Genomic DNA, 26,512 nt, shown 5'->3' on the forward strand with positions numbered 1-26,512 from the left:
AAACTCTTCTCTTTATAGTTGTGTGATGGCTGTGCTTTGTTGACCCCAGATATGCAGGATGAACATGCACTGATTTTCTGGGAACAGGAGCTGACACTTTTTCAGATGATGGCATTCCTCAGTGCACTACTCTCTCTGTTTTTGTTCTAGCGCCTAAAATAAAATGGCTACCTTAAAAGAATGTGGCACATTTACTATTTCATATAAAGCTCACTGCCTGAGCTTAAACTCTTGTATTATTTGTAATGGTTTGCACTCATATTTACACTGCTGTGTTTTACATGAACATAAAACAAGTGTAAATAAGATCTAATCTGGATAAATAACATTTACATGTGAAACAGAGGCTGTTACGTAAAGGAATTATGGGGCAGAAAAGTACACAGACCAGAAGCAAAAAACACACGCATTATCCTGTGGTTTCGTGCCCCCTTGGCTTAGTTTCCAGGAGGCATTTGCAGGTTACCTGGCAGACCATGCAATAGTAAAAAAGCAAACACTGAGCCTAGATCTCTGTGAATGATGATATAATGGAAGGTTTATATATGCGACAAATCCATGGACTATAGGATTTATGCCAAATGTTTTCTTGGGAAAACAGGATTTTAGGATACATTAAAAAAAAATCACTGTACTTGAAGTTGGTTTACTTCAAATTCATTGAGGTAAAGAAACTTTTTGCTCTGCATGCATTAGCTTCATATTTATATCCATTAATGGAATATTCTAACACTCTGGACTGTTTTACAGCCTGAGGATAAATCATTGCTGGGATCAGGAGAGGAAATATTTGCTCTGATCTTTTTTCTAGTACAAGTTTATTTCACTCTCCATGAGCCTGATGCACTACTGTTTGTATGCAAAAGCAGATCACTGCCTTCAGAAGCTCTGGCCTTGACCTATGTGATAGCAGAGTCAAGTTTCTGGCTGTCGCAAGTGGCTCTTTCCTGAATGGTAGAGCTGGCCCCAGAGGAAGACGGACATGCAACACTGTGTCTGAAGTCTGCTGAGGCTCTCAAGTGACAGGGAACGCTCCCAGGGAAGTGGGGCCGGCTGCAGACCTCGCCGATGTCACTGATCCTGGCATCCCATGGGAACAGCATGTGGTCCTCAAGCCCACTGCCACCCCTGCTGCTGTGTTTCACATCCCATGCATTGATGGGCGGCTCTTACCTTCGGCTGGTTGTAGTGTTCCATTGACATAGTGATGACGTTGACCCCAATGATGAATGTGATGAAGAGGTCCAGGTAGTGGCTCGTGCAGAGGGTGTGAATGTACTTCCGTGCTGGGGAATAGTCAGCGTAATAAGGCCTGCGCTGGGCTTCTGCAGAAAAAGACAAAGAAAGGCAAGGCAATGAATGCAGGCCCTACGGCTCAGCTGGGCAGCACGCTGGCAGTCATCACAACCACACCAGGACCTGCTGGTAGTGTCTTACACATGCCTGGATGCAGGGCAAGGTCCTTTGAAGAACTGATTCAAGCAAGCCATGTGAAACGGCCAAGTACTTCTACCCAGCAGCGAGGACTTCAAAAACTGTAGCTGGGTTATCTGACTGAGCCAAACCTCTTGGGCCTGCAGAAGTGACCTGTATAACCTTGACAACTTTTTTCTTGCAAGTGCTCTCTGTTCTTACTGCTTCATCTCAGGCTAGCGAACAACCTCTTCACTTAACAGGACTCTGTCACAAACCAGGAAGGGCGAGAAGCAGGATGGAAACAAGACCTGAAGCCAAGAGAAAAGCTTCAAACCCAGCAAAGCTTCAACTCCTGTTTGGTGGAAAGGCCCAGGTCAGGTCTTGCTGGTGGGAACTCTGACATGCATCTCTTCTAATCCAGCTGACATCAGGCATGTTCCACATAAATAAGAACAAAACCTCAACTCAGCTTCAGTGAGAGTGGGCTTTTGGTGTATTATAAAGGTCTAAAGAGAACATAGCAATGCCTGCGGCAAAGCAGGACACATGCGTGAGGGTTACTGGCACACAGGGTAGAGCCAATGGCAACAGAGTGGGGTGCTCTGCATCTGTCTCTACAAAGACTGGCAGCACAAGCTCCTTTGCAAATATAACAACAAGGGCTTGGCTGCGCCTAAAAAACCATTCAGGCCACAAACACATCAGTTTTATATCTCTGCCTCTGGTCATGACTCCTCCTTTATCTCTTTTGAAATGGGGAAATTTCTGCACATGACAAAGCTCCAGGGGCTGTTCCAAAGTAAGTGTTTGGACACTGCCCCGCGACTGGATTGTATTTACTGCTTGTGGCTCTCTAAAATTAGACTGTGACCACAGGATGGCTGTGGTCATTCTGATGGAGTCTAATTCTTTTCAAACTTAAGAAATGTAAATATTCAAAGAGTGTACTTAAGGCCAAACTCAGCATTACTGTAGATTTTGCAAGTGGAAAAGACATCTCAGGTCACACCAAGTCAGAGCACGATTGTTCTTAATAGGTGTTTTTTGCAAATGTTTCGGCAAATTCAGCTTTAAATGCAGGAGAACCTATGAAAAAAGTAGCTTAACCTTAAAAATAAAGAGAGAAATAAGTTCAAAAGCACTCAGTCCTCCTGAAATATATCTTTCACTCCTCTCATTGTGCTAATATCTTTCAGATGGAGTGACTCTTGAAATGTTTTCTTTTTGTAGTGCAGCTGATGCCAGATTAGAGTCCAAAACTGTACATTAAATTGGATAAAAGGAAACTGAATCTGCTGCTCTCTTTCAACTACTATTTTTTCTGGTACTTGAAAGTGAAATGGAGACATTTAAAAAACATTTCTTTCTGAGTGAGGTCACCTAGGCTTCTTTTTTCCTGCTAATGGGAGTGGAAAAAACAATATGAAAGCAAACATAGTTATTTTTGAATGCATTTTGGTGTTGCTTATGTGCCTAAATGCTATCAGTCATCTTGGACTGGAATGTTCGTCTTTGCTACTGAGCTTGGCTAATCCTCTGATGCGTCTAAAAACCAATAATAAAAATATTGTAGCAAAATATTTACTTTAGTCTGTACAATATGCTTTCATGTGTATTCAGGACTACAAAATTCTCTCTCTCTTTTTTTTTTGGAAACGTCTTCTTGGGAATGCAAGAAATCACCTTTTGAGAGGTCCAAGAATACCCCAAACAGTCGAATATTATATTAAGGGTCTATTTATTAATGAACAGCTGATTAATGGATCTCAGAAGCCTATTAGCAGTGACGGGCAGTGCGTGAAAACATTGGCTATCAGCACATGGGGAAAACAGGCTGTAGGTGATTGCAATTACTTTTTCAACTGAACAGAAACAGCCACTGATTAACTATTCAATAAAAAATGGGCTGTTTATTAAATTTTATAAACTCTTTGCATAATTCTTAACATAAAGCATAATCCCAAGAAGACACCTTCCACTGTAAAGCTGCTGAACAGAAATTCTTCTAGGCTGCCTGTCAGCAAGACAGCACTCTCTTTGCAGGGGCTGGATATCCAAATGGCAAAGAGGAGTCCTGCCGCCGTGCCGGAGAGTATCTGCTTTAGGGCATGAAAGGGTCTCAGAGGTCTGTATCTATAGCCTCTGCCAGTACTCAGTGCTGGTTAAGCCTGATCAACTGGCTGTCCAGAAAACTTGGGCTAGGTTTAACCTGGGCTGGGATAAGGGGGCTCTAGGAAATGCCTTAAGCAGTTAGGTTGTTCTACACCCCTGAAGCCAGCTCAACAGATGAAAAAGAAACTTCTCTCGGGGACACACATACAAGGACAGTCTGGGATAAAGTTGACGACATTTGGAAGCACATGCAACAACACCGTCATGCTCAGTGCAGTAACCCATGCAATGTCCATTAGAGGAGATACTGCTCATGCAAGGCTGCGGGTGGTGCGCAGGGGTGTGCAGGGAGGACAGGCCAGCTTCGGCTCTCGCCTATGCCGAGGTTAGGCTGGGGCAATCCCCCGGAAGGCTGAGGGGCTGCGGCAGGGTGAAAGCAGTGCGGGATCAGCCGCACGGCTTCACTGCAGCTCCGATGTGCTTGCGCGGAGGCGGTCTGCCTTTCAGAGCTCCACGGCCCCCAGCCCCGGGTCACGACTCATTCCCGGTCCCTTCAGGAACAGGAATTTCATTTCGATCAACAGCACAGCAAGGGACTCTTTGCAACTCTCTGGCCCCATCAGCCCAATCACAGACACACATTTGCACCTCTTAATATACCAGCTTATTCCGCCCAGTCTGGGTGTAAAAGCCCACTGCACGCACCCACCGCGGCCGCCTGCCCAGCTCAGAGACGTGGGGGCTACAGGAGAGCCTGCACGAGGAGGACAGCGGGCTGCGGAGGTGGCACAGCAAAAGGGGGAAATCGAGGAAAATCACTCATCACAGGAGGCAAAACACAATCTGTGCCAGGTTTCTCCAAGGAAACAGTTTCTGGGATGAGACTCCAGTCAGCCAACAGGCAGACACGTCAAACACAGCCAACTACCCCATCAACCGCTGCTGATGGCTTGAGTTGCTGGAGACACGGGAGGGAGAGGAGACACCATTAAACATAGACAAAAGGAAAACCATGCCCCTTTCTGGCCCCTGCTTCCGGATGTCAGCTAATACTTAAATCTCACCTCCCTGAAGAACACTTAAACTTCTTCACTTGAGATTCTGCTGACATGAAAATTAATGAAGCACTGTCTCCTAGCTAAAAAGCATTTCAGCTGGCATTACAATTGCTAGCTAAAGCTCCTCCATTATTCTTCTCTGCATGAAACATTAGAAAGCCCTAATGGGTTTATACGTGTGCTTGGCACAGAGCAGTTCTATACCTGCAGCTGCCTGGAAAAAATAAGCAAGATGGTTTGATAATTCCCTAGCTGGGAATATTAAACACTCAGAAACACAGTGCCCAAATTTTTAGTTACAGCCCAAATATTTCTGCAGGATCCAGGATGGCTGAGGCACTGAGAGGACAGGCTAATGCTAAATACCTCTGCGTGCTGCCCATGATTGCTCATCCCTAGAGCGAAAGGCTGACATACAGTCAGTGCTGCGAAAGGCAGCTCCGCTGGGTCTTAAAACAACACCGGCCTCTTCCTTCCACAAGCTGTGATGCCTAGACGTTCGTTCAGCTCTCTGCTGGGAAATGCTTCAGTCAGAGAAACACGGCCGTGGCCACGCTCCTCGTGTGCAGAGAGGAAACCTGGGAACAGCAGCATTTGGCTTTTCTGAGTTCTCAGCTTTCGGGGTCTGTCCAGGGAGCAGCGACCTGGTCGCAGACCTGAAACGCAATCTCTTCTCATCCGTTCGGGCCTCCCCGCCGGGCTGTGTCGGACGGCTGGTGTTTCCAGCGGGGCCTGCGCTCCTTTCGGCATGCGGTGTCCTCCAGACCTCGCTCGCAGCCGTTGAGGCCCCCGACACTGCCTGTGTCTGACCCGACATCACGATCTGCTCCGTGGGCCAAGGGCTGCTGGCTTCACAGCGCAGGCAGGAGGGCTGCATTTGGCCCCGTGTCCTGAGCACAGAGAAGATCAAGCTGATCCATGTGGTTTTAATCAAAAACTTTAATCTGGGGAGGCTGGTTTCAGTCTGTGTCTTCTGAGAACCTCATTAAAAGGCTAGGAGCCACAGGATTATTAAATTACAGTACACTTATTTACATAGAAGATATATCTGATGGAGGTAGTGACTATGCCAGGGAAATATTTTAGCTTATCTTGAATTTTTACCTTCACATGAAAAAGTACGCCCTACAGTTCTGCCTTTAAAAACACATCCAATGCATTTCTAAGGCATATCCAACCCCCGTTCTCTTTTTTCATTTCATTTTGGCAAACACGCCGCCTTATTTCAGTGCTGGAGTACTATTATAGGTACTTAGCACACAAACAGTGCCTGCGGCGTGTGGATTTCTAAAGCGTTCACAAAGCGACGGTCTCATTACTGCCACATCACCGGCGAGGAAGAGGAGGGGTGGGCAGGGAGGAAGGGCACGCACCATTGCGCAGCTCCCGCTCGCAGCGCTGGCCCTGGCCGCTGGCAGCCGAGCTTCTCGCAGCCGAGTTGCGCCGGCTGGGCACTGCGGTGGCTGCTGCTCCTTCGTGCAGGGCAGAGAGCCTCTGCCTCGCTCGGGTTTCGGGTCTGCAGGGCTCCATCGCCGGGTGCTGTGAGCGCCGCTTGTCGCGGGAACCGAGGGAGGCGAGGTGCGAGGGGTGTGGGGTGTCACCCTGTCCCAACCCCTTCCTGAACCGGGCTCTGAGATGGGAATGAGCAACCTTTCTGAAAGGGTCTGAGGCGGCGAGGTGGGGCTCGGAGATCCCTTCCTGCCACGTTCCTGAAAGGCCTGGAAATTAACCCCAGCCTAAACCAGGACAGGCTAATCCTGCAGTGGCTTTGGCTGGTGCTGTGATGTTCAGGCTCCCTGGTCCGTGCGTGGGGAAGAGGCACCGAGCGCTGCCTGCTCTCCCCATGCACCGGTGAGGATGCTTCCCGCCTGTCCGCCGGGGACGAGGCATACGGCTGTGCAGCGCCGCAGCAAGAGGAATCGCAGCCCAGGCCCAGCTGTCCTCCCCCAGCCGTGGCTCGAAGCCACAGCTCAGCCTTGAAAGAAACGCTCCGTCGAGGTGGCAGCAGCGTCCCAAGCGGTGGTCCACCCTCACCGGGAACGCGAAGGGACGCAGGCAGGAGGCTGCTATTCTGCCACGTAACAGCACCAAGACGGCAGTGGGAGCCGACCGGCAGAGCAGCCGGCGGCGGCCGAAGAGCGCTTGGCAGGGCTCAAGGAAGGCCCGCTGCAGGCCTAGAGGAGAAAGGAGGCTAAGCAAGAGGGACCTGCTATGTCTAAACGGTGCATTTCTGTGTCCGTAGGTACCTACAGATGCCTGGAGACCTCAACACACAGAAACACACACAGGTGCTGCACACAGAGGACATTGCAGACAGGTGACGGGACACAAGGACAAGATGCCAGGCAGACGGGGTGAGTGCCCAGACGGATGGACACTGCTCAGGCAGTACATTTGCTAGTTAGCTAGTTGCTAGCTTTTAGTCTTACAAACAGCCCTAATTCTTCCTTCCCTTATGCTGGAAATGGCAGCTGAAGGGAAAGGGTGGCTCTCTGCTGGCTTCCCAGCACAGCCCCCTTGCTCCTCCGCACCAACACTGGTCTCCCGTGCTCCTTCCAGCCCCTCGGGACCAGCCTCTCTCACCCATTCCTTACTGTGGGTGAGGAAGCTGGTGCTGCTGGCACCAAGAAAGCAGGCCACCCCCCCTGTCACCAGCGGTGTCCCATGCAGGCACGCGCACACCGATGCTCAGCAGAGACTCACCGCCGCACGCGGCACCCACCACATCTCCCATCTTTCTGAGTCTGCCATTTTTTGCCAAACTCCTCATCTTCTAAATTAGCCAAAAGATGAAAACTCCTCTCATTCAAATAAAAAGAGCCATTAAAATGTATAACAGTAATAACCACAACAGATGCTTATCTGCTTTGTGATTTCACTTTGTTAACAATTCAAATTTGGATGCCAAGCTCTCCACGCTGAACAGGGGCAGGTAGGAGACCTCAGAGCCAGATGATCATGAGGTAACCTCCTGGAAGGCCTAAACATGACCAAACATTTAGACTCTTGTTTGCTATATTGGACTTGATCCCCTTCCAGAAAGCTGTCCTCCTCCCTGTGTGCTCTTGATGAAATGTTACGCTCCACATCTGTGCAGTGCCTGGGTCTGTAGTCTAAAATATCTCCTTGACTCTATCCTTCAAGATAGCTGCATAAAGATGGGCAACAGAACAATGTCCATCACTTTGACAGGGACTGGCTCTGTTTGGTGTCTGAGCAGTGAGCCACAAAGAGGCTTGTAATAAGATTTACCTACTAATCAGGAACAGCAACTGGCTGTGATTAAACTGTCCCTCCTTACCCGTGCAGCAATCTATTTTCTCTGAAGATGCTTTTGCTCTTTGTCTGTGTTTAAGCTTTTTTTTTTTTTTTCATATAACATCTGAATTTATCTGAGCCTCTTCTTGGGTCAGCACATCTGGGGTAGAAATTCTGTGCAAGCAGGAGGTCTCTTGAGAGTCCAAAACTTATTTGCCTTACTGTGCTGGAAATGCTGTCTTCAGGATTTTCCACCTCTAATCCTAGCCAGAATCTCAAACTCACAAACTGAAATGGGAAGAGAAATGAAACTGCATCTGAACTCTTCTAAATCTCTGAAGAGATTCAACTGTTGTTTGAGGCTGGCTAGCTTGATCTAGGCAGGGTTTTATTTTAACCCAGCTACTTAACTCACGACTAGCTAAAATGAAATGGGCTTGGCCTTTACTTAGTGTCAGGTCTATCTGCCATTAAGGCTCTGTGGAGACCACAGTGCAGATGTTTAGTGCTGAGGTCTCCTATGACTATAATGAAGAGGAGTAGAAGAGCAGGAGAGGAGCCGTGGTGGACCCAGCTGCCTGCCTTCTCCCTCAAGTGTGGATGGATGGAGGAAATTGGCTGGGGCTGAGGTTTCTGCTAGCAAAGGCTCTGATTGCTATGTCATTACAGCCAGATAAAAGACTCTTCAATCTAACTGCAGTTTTCCCTGCTGAAAATGGATACCTATGGCTTCATGTTTGGGGGACAACTAGCTGTTTGTCATGAGGAGATATTAAGCCCTTACACAGTGCAGCCCAGCTATAGGCAAAGAGCCACAGGGCTGCTGTGGCAAGCAGGGCCGAAAGCATTCAAGCCTTATCCCTGACTAAGCTCAGCTCTGATCACAGTGGCCAGGCTATGTTCCTTCACTTACTTCTGAATGATGCTGGCAAACGTCTAACACAGTCTTTCCCTGTTTGCACAAAACTGGCTGGGAAGTTGATATGGCTGGGTTCCCGGCAGTATCTCTGGGATACTCACCAGATGCAGTGCTATAAGCAGCTTGTCCCTGGTGGAGCCTGCCAAGGAGCAGTGGAGGTGAGAATTAATACGCGAGGGCCCCTGGGAAGGCTTGGGTCAAGAAACGAGACCTGGACTGGTTTGACTATCCCTAATAGATCCACTAGAATCCGATTTCAGCTAAAAGTTTTCTGTTGCATCCTAATGGCCCTGCATCTGGCCAGCATTTCCATCTAGCCTGTTTGCAAGGACTGACTGAGTCCCAGCACATTGTTCAGCACTAAAGGGCTCCCTCAGCACATGATGGGGCAAGCATCTCTTGTAATGGACATCTTTCAAAGACGACTTTTCTGAACAGCCCCATCTCAGGACTCCATTCCTCTCCCCAGGGCTGTTGGTTTGTTCATGCCCTCATGCAGCATGTTTGTGGCATGCGGGGCCATGCGCCAGGACGCTAAAAAGCATCGCAACTACTTGGTCTGAGAAAAAAACTAATAAATCAAACCACCACCATCATCAGATGCAAGCGACACGTTAAGCCACAGGGCTACCCTTGGGACTGGCCTTTACGTGCGCAGCAAGCATTGCAACTGTTTACTCAGTCACACCACGAGCACCTGCTCGGTGCCTGGGAACCTTCGGGACACCTTTGCCTTGCAAAGCGTGCTAATCACTGATAGAGGACTCTGCTTTGAGGAGTATCTGCTCCCCAGCCAAGTAAACAGGTAATGCTTAACACTAGGCTTGTAAAGGACAATTCCAGGGTGTTGGCAACCCAAGACTTAAGGTACCGCTCAAGAGGTATCGAAGCAAAACAGCCTCTTGAATCCCATGGAAACAAAACCAAAGGAAAATGAAAGTCTTGCTTTGGGAGCAGGCAGGGCTCAGAAAGATTTTGGTTTGTAACGCAGTCTACCGACCAGACAGGTATATCTCCTTACTCCTGCGCTTTTTCTCCAAGCGTCTCAGCCGCTTCTCCTCCCGACGCCGGGCCTCCTCTGCCTCCTGGTGCTGCCGGCACTTGTGAAAGTTCTCCACCACCACCCCCACAAACATGTTGAGCACGAAGAAGCTGACGATGAGCAGGAAGGAGATGAAGTAGAGAAGCATCCAAGGGTTATGGTTCTGGATGGGCTAGTGAAGTGGGGAAGAGAAAAAGGAGAGAGAAGCAGCAAAGACACGATGTGTATAAGTTGGGATATCTGGTACCCTGTAGCAACAAGACAGCACAGTAGATTTCTGTGGGGAGGAGGAGAGGGCTGGGAGGAGTTAGGTGATTTTTCCCAGAACATTTTCCTCTCTTTCCTTTTCTCACTAGAATTTTGCCTTTGTTGTGGAATGCCCCCCTCCTCCCCTGATAATTTGGCTTACAGGATTTCATTATTTTGGAGTTTATTTCATATAGCTTAAAATAAATCCCTTACAAGATCTCAGTGGCTGTGTATCATCCCACCTGGGAGATCATTTTAGATAAAGATAGGCTCCAGTTTATTTTTCTGTGGTATGTGCCCATGGTAATGTTTCTCAATTGTTTTGAGTTCTTCAGAAGCAGCAGAAAATTAAGTGCAAAGTGTTGCTGCTGCTACAGTAGGGTGCTACTCATCTAACACCCTTTGCTTTCCTTTGCTAAAGCCTCACACCACACAAAGTTAGCAATTCTTCTTCACAACATCCCTGGTAGTTTTCCATCTCATATATGTTTGCTCATATTCATTGTACCTTCCAGAAAGCCATAGTGCAATGGCACATGCTGCAATGAGTGGCTCTGGTCTGACCACAGTCAGCCCCAGGGCATTGTCTTCTGCCTCCCTGTTCAGCTCCTGTCCAACTGGAGGGCCCAGATCCTCCTCCCACTAGCTATTTAACATGTATGTTTTAAAAGAAGAAAGAGCAGAGGCTGGGGTAAAACTTACTCTGCCCTCTTCTTCTATTCCGACTTATTCCTATAGCTATTGCAGCACTTCAACGGTGTAGGGACAAAACAGGGTTTATTTTGTAAGTTTTCCAATAACCATGTCAATGCCATTCTGATGAACTTGCATAAGAAAGTCCCAGAAATCTTTCTGGGGATGTCTGCTGCCCAGTGTCCCATCTCAAGTACTATCACTCTAAAAACCCCATCAGTGCTCGGCTGTGTACTACATGGGCTGCAGCTACTGTAAGAGATACTCAGTGGAGGGCGGAAACCCTTGCTAACTTGATGGACAGTCAGGACCTCAAGGAGGTCCTCCCTGGGGCTTCAAACAACAAAGTCATCCAGGCATGGGATTCCAGGGAGCAACACTCCTGACCTCTGCAGTATATCTACCTGTTGGTCAATACCCACAGCATCCAGACCATCATACATGATGTTCACCCAGCCATCTTTGGAGGAGAGGACAAACAAGGACATGAGAGCCTGTAAGAAAAAAAACAAACACACTGGTCCTGCGTTTTAATCACCAGACAAGAAAATAATAATAGACAATGCTCAGTAAAACCAGTCCACAGCTCCTAACACATCATCTGGCCTGGAGTTGGTGAAATGCAACATAATGCGTCTTCTTTTCACCTATTTGCATATCTATCTTAAAAGTGAGGAAACTATGGTCAGTTACACTTCTTTTCCCTCACACATAGGCTTAATTTTGCTCAGCCACACCAGACTATCTGGTCACCAAAGTGTGATCAAAAATCAGCATGTCAGGCTGGCTAAATATCGTGAGATTTGAAAAAGTATGAGATTTCAAAAAGTTTAAATATATCCCAGTTCTTTCTATGGGCTCTCTTGCTTTTTTTTTTTTGCCAGAATAAAGCACCTTATTATTTTCCTTTGCAAGCATAATGGCTAGGAGTCAAGAGATTAAAAATGACAACTGAGGCCCATACACAAGGAACTGCACGCAAAAACAGTGGCATTAAGACAACAATCTCCCATAAACAAGGAATTGTATATCCCAGGAAGTCTGGCTGCAAGAGATCATAAGAGGTGACCTGGTCTGTTCCTACTCTGAGTCAGGGGCACTTCCGACAGATGAATGTCTACGCTGTTCTTGGAAACTTCCTATGGTGAAGGTTCCACAGCCTCCTCAAGGAATACATTCAAAGTGCTCATCCATCAAAGCCTGGTAGAGAAACCCCCTGCAATGAGGACTTTACCTGTCCCAAATTGTCAAAATTGTACTTCCTCCGAACCCATTTGTAGTGTGCATTAGTGCAGTCAGTCTTCGTAGTGATGTTTTTCACATCAGGACCATCACAGTAGTAGAATTTGCCTTTAAAAAGCTGCATTTGAGAAGAAAAGACAAAAAACAAACTTTGGAAAGCCTGTCTCTGATTTATATTTCTTTTCCCCTGGTAGAGCTGTTTGCTAAGTTCAAATTCATCTTCTTGTCTCCCAGCTCAGATACCTGTCTTAACATTCAAGGCAGGAAAACCACTTCTGGTGAAAACTCAGGTCCTGGGACATAGGTGTGTATTGCCTCAGACACAGAAGAAGGAAGGGGATCCTGAAGGCCTGATCTGTCTTGTTGGCAGGACGAGAATCTCCTCTCTAGAGAAAGAGCTATCCTATAAATCCTAGCACACACAGCTGGGAGGGATCTTGAGAGTCTATCTTTTCCTTCCCCTACCCTCCAGGCAGGCATAGCTCTTTCTGTGCTGTTCCTGAGGGAGGTCTAAAGACCTTCAGTGGAGCAGATGCCACCCCCACCCAGAGCACCTCTTCCAAGGCCTAGCTCTTTCTTCTTAATATCTAACTGAAATCTTCCTTTGATGAGATTTAAGTTCGTTACCTCCAAATTAACCCCAGGTGGTGGGAAAAACAGATTCTCTTTTGCAGCAGTCACTTGCAGATTGCAAGAGGTTTGGGAAATACTGTACCTGCACCCCTAAAATCCCAAAGATAATGAAGAAAGCACAGCAGATGAGAACGATATTCCCAATAGGCCTCAAGGAGGAGATCAAGGTTTCTACCACCAGCTTCAGACCTGGGGCTCTGCTGATGACTCTGAAAAACATGGTGGAACAATAAAGCTTTTAGTTTTTATGCACGTCCTGTTACTACATGGTTGCTTTTCCTCCTCGGCTTGGGCTGCAGTAAAACTAATACCACCCTCCTCTATCTGCAGGCACTATTCAGAGATGATTAGTGACTTATTTGGACAACCAAAACATCTACAGTTACATTAGATGGAATTAAAAGTGTAAGAAGTGTAAATCATGTTGGCAGGGTTTTGGGCAATTGCTTACTGAGAACAGTGAGGAGGAATACTCTTCACAGGCAGGCTATCGCGCAGGTTCCCACTGTAGGGTTATTTGCTCCAGAAAGCTGGTCCCCTCCAAGCCCTCTCTGATCCTAGTGGAGGAGCACATGCTAGGCAGGAGCCTGCTTTTAAACACTACATGTATAAAGAGCTTTACATTGGCACTAGAGAACATGTCTCGTCCTCATTTTATAGAGGGAGAAACACAGGCACAAGTGAGGTCCTTGAAAAGGGCTCTTTGGAAAAGTAGGTGAATCCAACGCTCATCCTGCCAGGTGCTCCACCATCCTCAAAAACAAGGCTCTAAATCATGTGCTTACCTTGCCATCAGTGGGACTCCCCGAGCTCTCAAAGGCAACACTTAAGTGCTCACCTGCCCTACCAGCCTGGGCCCCGTGACACCATTTCAAATGGAGTCATTTCAGTTTGTTTCCTAATTAGTTCCTGAACTGATTCTTGGCCAACAGAGACTTGTGACCAACAGCTCCATAGCCAAAGGGTCATCCCATTAAAGAGAGCAGGGATTGCTTGCTGCGAGGCAGCTGGGAGGCCAGACATGCTCTGAGCAGGGCCTAAAGCAGGTTTTGGGTATTATGGAAAGCAAGTGTTTTCTTTTTCTGTTTGAGTGAGTGCCTGGTGAATGGCTCTCCCATAGGGGTCTGAAAAATGTGTTTGCACACACAAGCGTAACAAGCCTGAGTGAGCTTTTCCAGGAAGGTGGGTGTTTTGACTGAAGAACATCAAGGCTTTTTTAGGAGGAGCCTACAGGGAGGAGAGAGTGAGAGTCCTTGCAGGTAACCTCAACTTGCATGGCTAATGATGCTTTCATGCCTGCCAAACGCAGAGAAAAGAGCAGAGACCCATGCTGCAAGGACGGGGGGCAGACAGCCGAGGCTGACAGCCTGCCGGTGCCCATCACTAGGTAATATCAGGCAGCTGATCCTTCCTCTAGAAGAAAAGCATTTCAACAAGGTCTTTTCAGTAGCAAGTAATGTGACAGTCTGCACCTACAAAGTGTTAGGCATGGTCCCTGGAGTACACCTAGCAGAGGCCACAGTAAGTAGAGCCAGCGTGAGGGGTGATTAATTCCTCTTTGTTAATAGGCTCTGGCCTAGCTATTTTCTCAGACTAATTCCCCCCTTTCCCCTTACTTGAGCTTATGAACTGCCCGTGCCCTGATTTCTGTTCCTAATTATATTTGTCAGATAGGTACCTGCCAGGTCAGGCGAAGGCGACCCTGAGCAGGTTCCTGATGAGCCTGCACTGCAAGGGGACCGTGATGCTGCCAGCAGAACAGGGCGTGGGAGCAAGAGAGAAGACAGAAACACTCACAAAGCTACTTGTCACTAAGGAAATGGAGAGCAGCAGACAAATAGCTGTTGCTCTGACGGTCATGGGCCTAAACAAGATTGCCTCTTCTCGTAAGCAAGCAGCAAGCAGCTTTTCATCAGAAAGCCCACAGGTCTCTGGAGGGGCCTATCTTATTTCTAATGAAATTTCATGAAAAAAGGCTTGTGTTTCTTGCTGAGCAGGATGGAAGCGGAGCAGGAGCTGTGAGCTGATAAGAATCCCCCAAGCATTAACACTCTCCTTTTCCCTTTATTATTGCATCGTCGTAAACAAAATACAAATTGCCTTTATTCCTTTTCTCAAATACTGAAAGCGTCTCCCTTCTTCCTAGCTGAGAACTAAATTGTTTTGCAGTGATGTTAGATATGCAGGCACAGGAGAGCAGGTATAGATGCTGAAGCTTATCAAATTATTGTCAGCACCTGTTCAATTGCAAATTCACTCCTAGCCAACGCAACCTCCTTGCTTGGGAATGACTGCGTGGTTGTGCAGTTTAACGAGGAGACAGACTGATTTGTAAAACGGTGATAAAAATGCAGAGTGGAGGAGGCATTCGCTGCACTAACTGCCTGAGTCTGATAACACTTCTTGCTCCAAACTCCATCCACCCTTCTCCACGCTGGTGAAGATGAATTATACGAGAACTAATTTCACTGTTTTCAAACACTTTCACTAGATAAGAGCTCACCAAAGATGGTTCTAGCTATACTGTGTTTCAGCTTTTTGTGTCATAAACAAAGCCCTGATGGATCATGTGCATTTTTTTCAAACTCCTTGATCTGTCAATACAAAACAAACCCAGGCACCCTATTGCTGAAAGTACCGGAGAGGTCTCAAGGTCCGCAGAAGTCTCAACACTCGAAGGACACCCAGGATCTTAGCTCCGCCTGCCGATGCCATGGAGACAATAATGTCAATGATAGATACAAAGACCAGGACTCCATCTAGGACATTCCAGCTGCTCTGGAGATAGGTGTTCTCCCCAGAGAAAAAGCCAAGAGCTACCACCTAGAACCAGGAGAAAAGGCACATTTAAATCTAATCAGCTTAATCATAGCTATGTCATGTCTTCAGTCTTTGCCAGGTCTCACCAAGGATCATGAGATGGAGACGTAATTACCTTAACCATCATTTCAGCCACAAAGATTGCAGTGAAAATGTAATTGGAAACACTTAGGAATATCCTTTCCTGTAAAACATAGAGCAACAGAAAGTAGCAAGTTATTTAAAGAGATTAGAAAATAAACATCTTTCATCTCGTGGGATCTTTCCCTGACAAGACTGAGATGTGAGTGTAGAATCAAGCAATAAAATGACTCAGGCACTCACCGTGCTGTGTGGGTCTATATCTGGTCGCTCCAGCGCTATAGTGATGCAGTTGAGAAATATGAAGACCAGCACCACATGATCAAACATTTTGTGGGCAATGACCTTCTGGCACATCACTCGGAACCTGCAGAAAGGAAGGGGAGAAAAACGTCCTTCACATAACTGGATCAGCAAGGGATTCCCATCCTAATGGCCTGTCCTCAAAAGCCTTCCATGGCAGCTGTGTCACCAGCATCAGCCCAGGTGGTAAGCTAGTCTATCTACAAGCACTAACTCCTGAAGCCATTATTATTAATGCAGAAAAACAGATGTAATGATGGATGTTATTAATGATGGCTAAACCATTCTTCTTCCTACACAGGCATGGAAAGACCCATGCAGTGATTCTGTCCACATATAACAGAAATGTTACCTAAATATCAGGAGTCAAATTTCTAAAATTCTCAGTGCTTCTCCATCAAAGAGGAATTTTTCCCATGGAAAGGCTAGCTAAATATGCAGTATTCAGTTACCTCAAAACCCTGGCATTTCACTGGGATTTCTTACCGATTCTGTGGGGAAAACAAGTAGAGGGACCAATCTTCGTGATTCTTGCACCACTCTGGTTTGTAGGGCTCTAGGACTTTACGAATCCGGTAGCAGTAACTCTGCAGAGAAAAGAAGAAACACCTTTTTTCCTCTTTTATTTTTCTGCCTCTTCAGCCATCATAATCCCCCTGTGAAAGGGGGCAGTACCTGGCATTTCACAGCGCCTGCAGGGAGCCCCAGCATTTGTGAGAGAGCTAGGGTAGGCATGGGGAAGGGATGCTGCATTCTTCCAGAAAACCAGAAAGGAAAGGGGTGGAAGAAAGGAGCTGACTTACAGTGAGATATGAACATGACAAAGCCAGACTTCTGGGCAGGCACCATTTTGAGATACAAAGTTCTGTCAAAACCAAAAAGACCTCAAACAACCAAAAAATTAAGTAATGGAGAGAATACTCCTTTCTCTGGGTTTTCAACATATGAGATGCCGAACAGTTAGCTCTTGTGAGCAAAGACACTAGCTAACTGTTGTGAACTAAAGAGCTCAATTTTGGATGCATGCTGGGCCAGAGGAACAATCTCAGTCAGTCAAAAGACCAGGCAAATGTGTGCACATCCTCTTGTGGTTTTACCTTGTTGGAGACCACTGAAATGTAACACCCCACCCCATTAGCTAACAAAACTCTCTGGGAAATGGAGGCCCATCCTTCAAATCTTCATTCATTTTGTCTACACCAGCTATTAGGCAGCAACACATCTGAGCCTGAGCTGGATTTTTAATCAGCCTTCCTGGAGTGGAAAAGTATCTTAACACATGAGCACCCAATTCCCCCTGAACTCACATCCTCCATGTCATCCTCATAGTCCAATGTATCCTCCTTGTGGCTGTCGATGCGCAGGAAGAACTCACTGGGGACATGCACCATCTTGCCGTTGCAGTCTTGGTACTCGGCAGGCAGAACGGCCACAGGGCTGATACTGAGCGAGTGGCGCATGGTAGGCAGCTGGAGCAGCTCAGGCAGGTCCAGGGAGCTGCGGTAGTCCAGGGACTCTGCCCGGCGGTGCAGTGAGGCCCTGCTGACCGTGCTGGACTTGGCATCATCGGAGTCATCGTCTGTGCTGCCTTTCCCCTCCCCTGAGAGCAAGGACTCTCTTTCTCCTGACTGGTTCTTCTTTTTGAGGCTCGGGGCTCTGCCCAGGCTGTTCCAGCTTGAGCGTCGGCTCCCCCAGTTGCTGCTGGTCCCCCAGTTGGCGCAAGGGGAACTGCGGAGGCTAGACTGAGAGAGGAGGAAAGCATTTGAGGTTTCATTTGCAGGAGGAGGCCAAAGAGAACGGCATTTTGCCCAGATTGGAGGACCCTCCCTGTTGCAAGTCGTCTTCCCCTTCCAGCTTTCCTTACAACTCTGATTTTATCATGTCAATGCCTCAAGAAGGGAGCCAAGCACCCAGCTGAGCCCCCACTGGAGACACTCTTTAAACTACACCTGCAGCACACCTACCAATTCCCTATGCTGCATGATTTCCTATGGTACTGGCAACATCGGTTATTCATAAAAACTGAACCCAGAGACGCAACCGACAAAGTGGCATTTTCTTTCCTCTTGCAAAAGTGGTTTCAGCACATATCTCCCCCAGCTTCCAAAGGGGCTCCAGCACTTAAGCCACCCAAGTGCCTGTTGGACATTGTGCCTGCATTCACATTACCTTCTCTTTAATTTGCTGCGTAAGGAGGTGCAATGAGTGTGTCTCTCACAGCAAATTTCTGCCAGTGATCGGTGTGTCACTGCACTTTGGCTCGCAGGTGGTTGCCAGGGTGAGAGCACTTAAGGTCAGAGCAGAAAAACTAGAAGGAAAATTCCTTTTCCCTCCATGGCTTCCTCCTGGCACAGAAACAAGGCAAACTACCTTCCTCCTTCTCACCACTGTTTGCCAACTCTTCTCTGACTGCTTCATCTTCCTTTGGCTGGTGGCACTGACATGCTCTCAGAGAAAGGATTTAAACCACGAGCAACCTTTTCCAGCAACTCACAATCCCATGAAACCTCAAGGCAAACAACAGAGTCATCTCTATTTTCTTTTCAAAAGCATTACCTTGACTAAGCAGCTTACCAAAGGGGATAGTGGCTCTGTTTCTGCGTGAAGTGCCTTCACGGTCCGCTGCCTTGATTTGAACACGATATTGCAGTTACAGAGCAGGGGAACAGGACAGATAAGCAGCAGCAGCAATCCACTTTGTCTATTAACTCTGCTCCCTCTGTTTTCACAGAGCTGCCCTCCTGCTCCCCTGGTGCAGGCAAGATGAAATCATTTGCCAAAGCAGTCTACTCCAGCCAGCTCTCTCCCCTCCATGAGCACCTGGTTGCAATCCGTTAGCTCACATCTCGCTTCCTCTCTGTTTCCCCTCCAAAAGGGTTGCTGAACCATAACTGGAGCTCAGCTGCTGTGCTGGTGGGGACAAATGCTTCACACCCTTTGTGCCCAAGTGAGTTCCAGCTGTAACCCTAAAACACTGTGGAGGGAACCAGGCCTCAACCTGCTCCACAGGAACACCTGACACAGCTTCTCCAAGACACCACAGCATGACCAGAGTGGCTGGCAGAAGGCAGCTGCTTCTTATCAGAGAGATTTGCTGGGGCAACTGCATGAATGTGTCTTGTCTCAGGTCGCTTTCCTTCAGTAAGGTGGGTTAGCATGAACTCCCAATGCGATGCTGGGCAGTAAACCCTGAATCCCAGGGCATCTGTGTTTCCCCCCACCACATACTCACTGTCCTTGACTGTCATGTTGTCACTGTCTTGCCCCAGCATACCACTCTCCTCCATTTCTCCCTCCTGAATCTGTTCTCCTCCTCCCATTCCTCTTACTTGTCACCTCTACCACACTCCTCTCCATTTTCTAGCGACGTACACACAGTGGGAACACATCAGCTGGCATTGCTGAGTTGTGGCAGCACCAGGAAACAGAGACATATAGTGGGAAATACCAGACAATCTTCTTTAACAAGAACCGACTATAAATACACACATCGTCTGTGCTGCTTGCAAGCACTTGAAGGAGTGCTGTTAGCACTGGGAACCTACCAAGGACTTCTGATCATAGCTCAAGGGGTCTAGCGAAGCATTGCTCCCTCTCCTCGAGTCCACAAAAGTGTGCACTGAATCCATGTGTGGGGAACACTTCGGCGTGGGCATAGGTGTGGCAGCAGTGCGCATAATTATAGGAGGTGGCATGCTCCCCCTGCCTTCCAAGTGTCCATTCGGGGTGACAGCGAGTGAGTACATCTTCATCTCTGGAAAGAGAGAGATAACATGAGGTGGCTCAGCTACAGAAATCACTGTTCAAAATGGACATTGTTCCTTGGGTTTTCTGGAGACTTTGCTGAAAGGAGATCAAATTTTGTGGGCAATGCTAAGATCACCCACCTACTTTGATAGGAGACATAAGGCAAATGTCAAGACCTTTTAAGAGGCCTTCAGCACTGGCTGAGCTTGGAACTCATTAGCCTCCAAAGAAAGTTTCCTTTGCTCAGTGTTTCTTGGGATACGGAGAGTGGAGTCACAGTTTTTTGGTGTTGGGAGAGACCAGGGAAAGGACACTGAGAACTGCCTAAATACACTCTGGTAAATTAATCTCTTCTCCTTGTCATAGACTTTTCCACAGAGATTTTTATGCAGTTCTGATCTGTTTCGAATTCCCTCATCAGGAAGGAACTAAGCAAACATTAGTCATTGTCTTTAGTCATCTGTTTGGGGGACAGGAAATGGAAATGGCTTCTAAATATCCACACACCTGGAAGGCTAAACCTCCTGTAATAGAGAAATCTAATAGCAGATCTCTGTGGTAATTGCAGAAAGCATCTATTTTAGCTGTGCAGCAAGTAAAAAGCCCTCTCTAGAGAGGTGTTGCAGCCACACAATGTTAGACTCATACAGAAAGCTGTTTCATCCTTGCTACAGACTGCAGCAACCATATTCACACTGCAAACTAACCAGAGGCTACAGAACATACCACCTCCAGCACTACTGAGTGCCGTAACACCCAGAACCAAAAGCCATGACAAATACAAAAGTTAAGTTGAACAAACTCCTGTTTTGCTGGGCTTAGTGGATTCTGGTTTAATGACTGTAGAACCAGGGTGTTAGGGAGGGGGAAGAATGGGACCATTTGCCATCAGCGGGAGAGAAGGACAAGCCTGTACTTTCACAGGTAGCAATGGGAAATGATCCCATGTCCACCTTGTTTGGTTACTGCAATGAGAAATTCAAGTGAGTGCATTATCGCTGCTATTTTTCCTCCACTGGCTGCTTTTGCAATGCTGTATACTTTGTATCATCTGTTTACTTGCTGGCTTGGGCACAAAGGCTGATCTGCACCACAGAAGTCCATGGGAACATTGTCACTCCCTTTGAGGGGTGGAAGTTCGAATTCAAAATTTGTTAATCTGCAATACACAAGTTTCTCTTGTCAGTGCATCTGTTTACAGACCAGTAGCTTTGTAACAGATTTGTTAATGTCCTTACGCTTTTTAGTCACTGGTTGGCACCTACGAGGCTTATGGAGGCGCACAATTATTCATGGACTTTGACTGACGAAGAGTTCAGCCCTATTTCCTATTTCTGTATTACCTGAGAAGAGGTGACAATGTTTCCTCCACCTATAAATCGCTTATTACTTGAAGCTGCCCAGCAAATGGTTGCTGCAAAGGAAATGTAAGCTGTGGCTTCCTTGCCAACTGTTTGCAATGGAGATTCATTTGTTCACTTGGTGTTTGGAATCTTTGCTTGATCTGCCGGCCGGACAGCTCCATCACCTCGCTCTGATCCAGCTTTGTCTCCTTAGCTTCCCCGGGAAATTACTTACGCTCCTTCCTCAGCTAAATTCCATCTGCTCACCACAATCAATATCATTTCCTTAGCTGAAATGAATCCTGGTTTAGAGGCATTTAAAGGAATCCTAACAAAAGCCCAAGCTGAGAATAAAAATGCAGAGGAACTAAGCCAGCTCCTGTTTACCATCATGCTATTTACTGTGCTTAAATATCTGATCCCTTCCCATCCTATTTGCAAACTCTGCAGAGTGAAGACCGTCTCCTATGATCCCATGTTTATAGTGCACTAGTACAATGTGACCTTATTTCAAAACAGTTGCAGTGACCTCCTATAACACAAATAAACAGCAACATTTCCACCAATCAAACCTCACCTAGATGCATTTGTGTGAGAAACCAAAGAGAACAGATGAGAACATGATTGATTTGAAAAGCTGCTGAGAAGTAGTTTGTGAATATTGCTGTCAGTGAACCATTCTGTGATAATGATACAGAAGAAAAGATGGGACATAACTAAATATTCTTGTACAGCTAAAAATTAGGAAAGTATCTGTTTGAAGGAAATATTAACTTTCGAGTTTTTTTCTAAGCCTTCTCAACACTTTTTGCATAGCTGCCCTGTTAACATAGCTATCAGATTAATTTCCAAATAAATTAGCTACTAAATAAAAATCTTCCGCTTTCCTCCATAAATTTTGAGGAAAAGATGACTGCAGAAGCAGGGTTGTAGCAGAGCTCTAATTCATAAGAGAAAAAGAGAAGCAAAATCCTACCTGTTGCTCGGAGGTCTTTCAGCTTCTCAAAATCATCATCAAAGTTGGCAGAGTTCTTGTCCTCATCTGTGTCTGACCTATTGGCATCACCCTGTAGAGAGGTGAAGGGTAATTAACAGATCTTATTGCAATTAAAGTTTAGCACAAAGGCCATTTGGATTAGTTAGCAGCTCAGAGATACCTCAGCTCCTCTTGGTTAGAGCACAGCCCCAAGAACCAGGAGGGCAAATTCCCTTGACACTGCCCTACGAATGACCCTGGGTAAGTCCCTCTTCCCTGTTTTGATTCATTTTCTTACTTGGACAGAAAGGATGATGTTGTGGTTGTGAATACTATTCCTGCAATGTCGTTGCATTTCCTACACTGTGTCCAGCCTCACTGAACAGTGTGTCCCAGGGGAGAACATGAAAGCGCAGCTGTAATCAGAGAAGTGACTAAGAAAAATTGACATTGCAGGGTTCCATATTTGTTCTCTCCATGTTCCCAGCTGAAAGCACTTAGGTTTTAATGTCAAAGGATGTTGCAGGGTTTTTCTTTTTCATTTGACAGTGTTGTAAATTCAACCTCGATCTGAAAACCCAGCCCTGATTTGCTTCTTTCACGCTGGCTAGTAATCGAGACTGCACTGGGAAATCTCTTGGCAACACTGAAGCTGAGGCAGAAGAGAAGCAGGCCAGCTTGCCTGGCAACGCGGCACCACCAGGACAGAGAATAGCCAAGAGCCCTTGGACTGGCTTTCCTCCTGAATGTCTGTTTAAGTGCTTCCTGTGGCTATTTTTCCCTTTCATACATATCTGCCTCTGCTACCAAAATGACCAGCCTAAATAATATACAAGCCCGGGGCAGAAGAGCTATTGTCAGGTTCTCCTCTGCCATGGAGTCAGCGGAAGGGAAGGAATCCAGCAGGCTCTCGGCATGACTCTGGCTTGATCCATCAAGACTGCAGAAAAGCTGTGCAAACTGGTACCAAATGGTTGGATTAAAGCAGCTGATCCTGGAAAAGGAGCACAGTTCCTTAATTGACGCCTGAACAAATCCCCATGGTTTCTAGAGACACGATGCTAAAGCAGCAGTGAACTTAATTTCATCTGTGATGTATTGCTAACTGGTGCAGCCAAAGAGACAGGATGACTGAAAGGCTTAAGTTTCCCTATTCATCTTCTCTGTTTTGGAGCAGGAGTAATAGTGCAGAGTAGCTGAAAGATTTGCATAATTTTGGAAGGTTTGTCTGCTTTTCCAGAGCAGCTCTGGGGTAGATTTCAAAATGACATGGGAACAATGTTAAGTACAAATATGCCATTATGGTCCTGTTTGAAGTCTTGCTGCTTGTTGTCCTAAGCATAAATGAGGAATAGTCTGTACTAAACATGTTCTTTGTGGCCAATTATACCTATTCTCTTCTAGGGATACCCCTGTCAAGCTTGCTCCATGGACAAATCAAAACCGAGATCAAGCTGAGATCTTTCTGTGATTCACATCACAACCTTTTACAGTGTTCTTGCTGAAATACTGCTGATGGTTCAGGGCTCTAGCGTGTACCCCCTTAGCTGCACAATTTGACCTGGAGTCACACTCCATCTGAGTGAAAGACAGACTTGAGTGAAGGGAGGAGAACTGCACATCAACATCTTCCACAACTGCTTACAGAGTCACCTTGAATGAGGACAAGACTAAGGAGATCAAAACAAAAATTTCTGACATATTCCCAACGTCTACTGGCAGAACCAGGGATGACAAAAGAAAAGAAATCCCAGCTCTACCAATACTTCCTCTTGTGAGCTGTGCAAGGAGACTTTAACAGTCTTTGGTTTACAACTAGAGCTAAGCTATTCATTTATAAGTGCAAGATTTGATTCAAGTCCTTGTAGCTGAAATACAGCCCTGAAAAGAGTTTTCTCTAGCATGGCTCATACTTTGCTATGAGGCATCTGACAAGCCTGTAGGCTTAATGTCAAGATTTATAACAAATGGAAGTGGAGAGCAAAATGTGTCCTGCAAATGTCATGCCTGTGGTTGCTGGCCTTTTCTGAGGCAGCACTGAGTGAATAATACAAGCTTTGAAAACTGCTCCATATTTAAGTCATGGTTTGTAACAGCTCCAAAAGGAGCCATTAAGTCCGAGCAAGAAAACGACATCCATTTGGCTAGGTCTGTAATCAGGCACTCAGAGGATACCGCACAGGGCTGCTGATTTCTGGCATCACATTAGCACATGATCCAGCTCCAAGAGGGCAGGTAAGGAATGGGGGTCTGCACCTGTACAAAGGTACCTGCAACCTGCCAGGTTGCAGAGCGGAGAAAACTTCTTCTCTCTCAGAGCAAATGGTAACAAAAGATGCAAATGGGGCATGGGGGCTGCATGTGTAGCAGCAGCAGGAGACAGGCAAGGGCTCTCTGTGTCTAAACGCGAGATTACTCAAGCTAAAAAAGAAGCCTCTACGCACCAGAGAGGGACAGCCAGCCACAGGGCCAGAGGCAAACGAGAGTCCTCAGGATTCCCAAATGTTTTCTCCTTGGTGTGAGCATCAGTAGTGGTTCATACCAGCATCAAGAGGAGCAGGAGCAGTTTCCAGTTGTTCAGGTCACACATGCTGGTTATCATCTGTTTGGGTTTCCCTGGCATGTCCTCTTTTTCCACCCAGCTTTGCTGGTTGGTTGAGTCTGAGAATATCTGACATATGTCTGGTCACTGAATATTCCCTCTCTGGGCTGCCATGTGGCCAACTGTATTGGTTGCCTCTCCATTCAATTCAGGAAAATCTATCACTTTACCACAGACGTTAGTCTGCTACAGCCTGTGTCATTTTCTAGCAGGGTTGAGGTCCAGCACAGGCACTTTGAATACAATTAGCAGCTTTCCTAGAGGAAAACCCCTTCTGGGCAGGAAGAAAGCAGTTAATGCAGAGCCTTGAGGAATACTGATAATTATTTTGCTTTGCTCTTTCAAAGTTAGTGGCTAAAATGTCCATCTCTGTCTGCAACAGGTCGCAGTAGCACAGGAATATAGTGAAGGTGTTATAGATCCACAGCAGAGCCAGAGGATGCTGAGATCTGTGACACAGAAAACAGCTTCATGAGTTCAGACATAAACAGTGCTAGCATCAACTCAAGGCACTGATACATGGTGTACAGGTTTGCTCTTGCAAGAGGACCTTCTAGCTATTCTTAGTAAGCTGTGCTGGATCTTCAGGGCATGGCCCACGCTGCACAAGCCATCAGGATGCTCACTAATGCAGTGCAGAGTTGTTTTTTGAAAGCAGTGAGCTGGACTACTTGGGTCCTCTCTGTGTGCGCAGGTGGCACCCATCGCCCTCAGCATCCATAAAACAGCCCTGAGCAATGTAGATCAGGGTTGTTTTTTTCCAAACTGGGGCTTGGCTCCTGCTGTTTCAATTAATTTTCCTCTGCTAGTGCTAGGAGGGAGCTGGGAGGGATGTTTTAATAATGAATCTATGCAGACATCCTTGAAGGACATAAATATGACTGTGCTGGCTGAGAGAAGGGAATTGTTGGTCCATGAATATTTCAATTATATTCCATGGTCAGTGACAGTGTGTCTAAGTGTAATGTAAACACAACAAATACGAGCATGATGCCATTTCTGGGGAAAAAATGAAAAGTTAAAAAAAAAAAAGTTTCTTTCTCTTCTTCCCCTTGGGAGCTAAGGCGGTGAAAACTGAAGCCATTTTCTCATTTTCTTTCCGAGTCTCTGTGTCTCCAAAGCCACTCAGTGCTAAGTTAACTTTCCCTTCTTGCATGTTGCAGAAGTAAAGAAGTAATAATTAAAAAATCCCAAAGTGTGACGCAAGCCCTTTCAATACCACTATTCTTAGCTTGAACTGGGACCGGATGATTTTACGTAAGTCTCAAAATCATTCCCATTTCCACTAAGACTTTGAAAAGGTTCTCTTTTTCTGAAAATATATATGTGCATACACATCATTATATTTACAGACGAAACAGGATCACTATTCTCATTTAAAATCTCCCCCAAATGGATTTGCTCTGATCTGAAAGGATGATGGAGAAGAGCAGGATAGGGCAGAGGATGATGGCTTTCGCTCTCTCAGGACGCTGAAAGCAGATTGGGAGTGGACTTGCCGAGGGAGTGGGGAGCTTAAGGGGTTGCAAGGGCCCCCCCACTCACACCAATACTGCACCATTTGCACCAGGGCGGTGTGCTGTTCCTGATCTCATGGCACAGGATTGCCTGCACAGCTGCTGAGGTTCCTGCTCAGTTCAGATCAGGACACTGTATATCACTGTTGCCCGAGAAATAACATAATTTCTCTAATCCTCTCCGTGTGAGATGAAATGCCTGCACTTTATCAAATTCCCTGCTCACTGACCTGATACAGACAGGATTAGCATTTATTTGTCCCACATCATCCCAGGTATTTCAATATTTAATGTTTGCAACCTTGAAACACAGCTTTTCTAACAGCTGTACTACTAGCCCCACGTTACGTGTAAGGGACCATCGCAAGAAAAGGCCTGCATTCAGCCAGTCCACATCCTGCCCGGTCCCTGTGACTCCTGTTGGTGAGGCATCTCAAAGGCCTGAGGCTCACCATAAAGAAACCCAAAATACAGGACACAGGTGGGATTTAGGCAAGTCAA

General features: G+C 46.6%; 1 protein-coding gene across 1 annotated transcript in view; it reads right to left on the reverse strand.

Annotated features, from left to right (window-relative positions):
• The window catches only part of CACNA1H (calcium voltage-gated channel subunit alpha1 H), a 255,797-nt gene that overhangs the window by 29,448 nt on the left and 199,837 nt on the right, over window positions 1-26,512 (reverse strand). Inside the window, exons 15-26 of the mRNA XM_067305989.1 lie at window positions 21,893-21,983; window positions 19,372-19,580; window positions 17,134-17,568; window positions 16,313-16,413; window positions 15,767-15,890; window positions 15,558-15,626; window positions 15,261-15,445; window positions 12,705-12,831; window positions 11,982-12,107; window positions 11,152-11,241; window positions 9,785-9,977; window positions 1,174-1,325 (exon numbers count right to left, since the gene is read on the reverse strand). Of these exons, the coding sequence (XP_067162090.1) occupies window positions 1,174-1,325; window positions 9,785-9,977; window positions 11,152-11,241; window positions 11,982-12,107; window positions 12,705-12,831; window positions 15,261-15,445; window positions 15,558-15,626; window positions 15,767-15,890; window positions 16,313-16,413; window positions 17,134-17,568; window positions 19,372-19,580; window positions 21,893-21,983 (1,902 nt within the window). The remainder of the gene's footprint in view (window positions 1-1,173; window positions 1,326-9,784; window positions 9,978-11,151; window positions 11,242-11,981; window positions 12,108-12,704; window positions 12,832-15,260; window positions 15,446-15,557; window positions 15,627-15,766; window positions 15,891-16,312; window positions 16,414-17,133; window positions 17,569-19,371; window positions 19,581-21,892; window positions 21,984-26,512) is intronic.

This window comes from Apteryx mantelli, chromosome 16, assembly GCF_036417845.1.
Source record: "Apteryx mantelli isolate bAptMan1 chromosome 16, bAptMan1.hap1, whole genome shotgun sequence".
NCBI lineage: Eukaryota > Metazoa > Chordata > Aves > Apterygiformes > Apterygidae > Apteryx > Apteryx mantelli.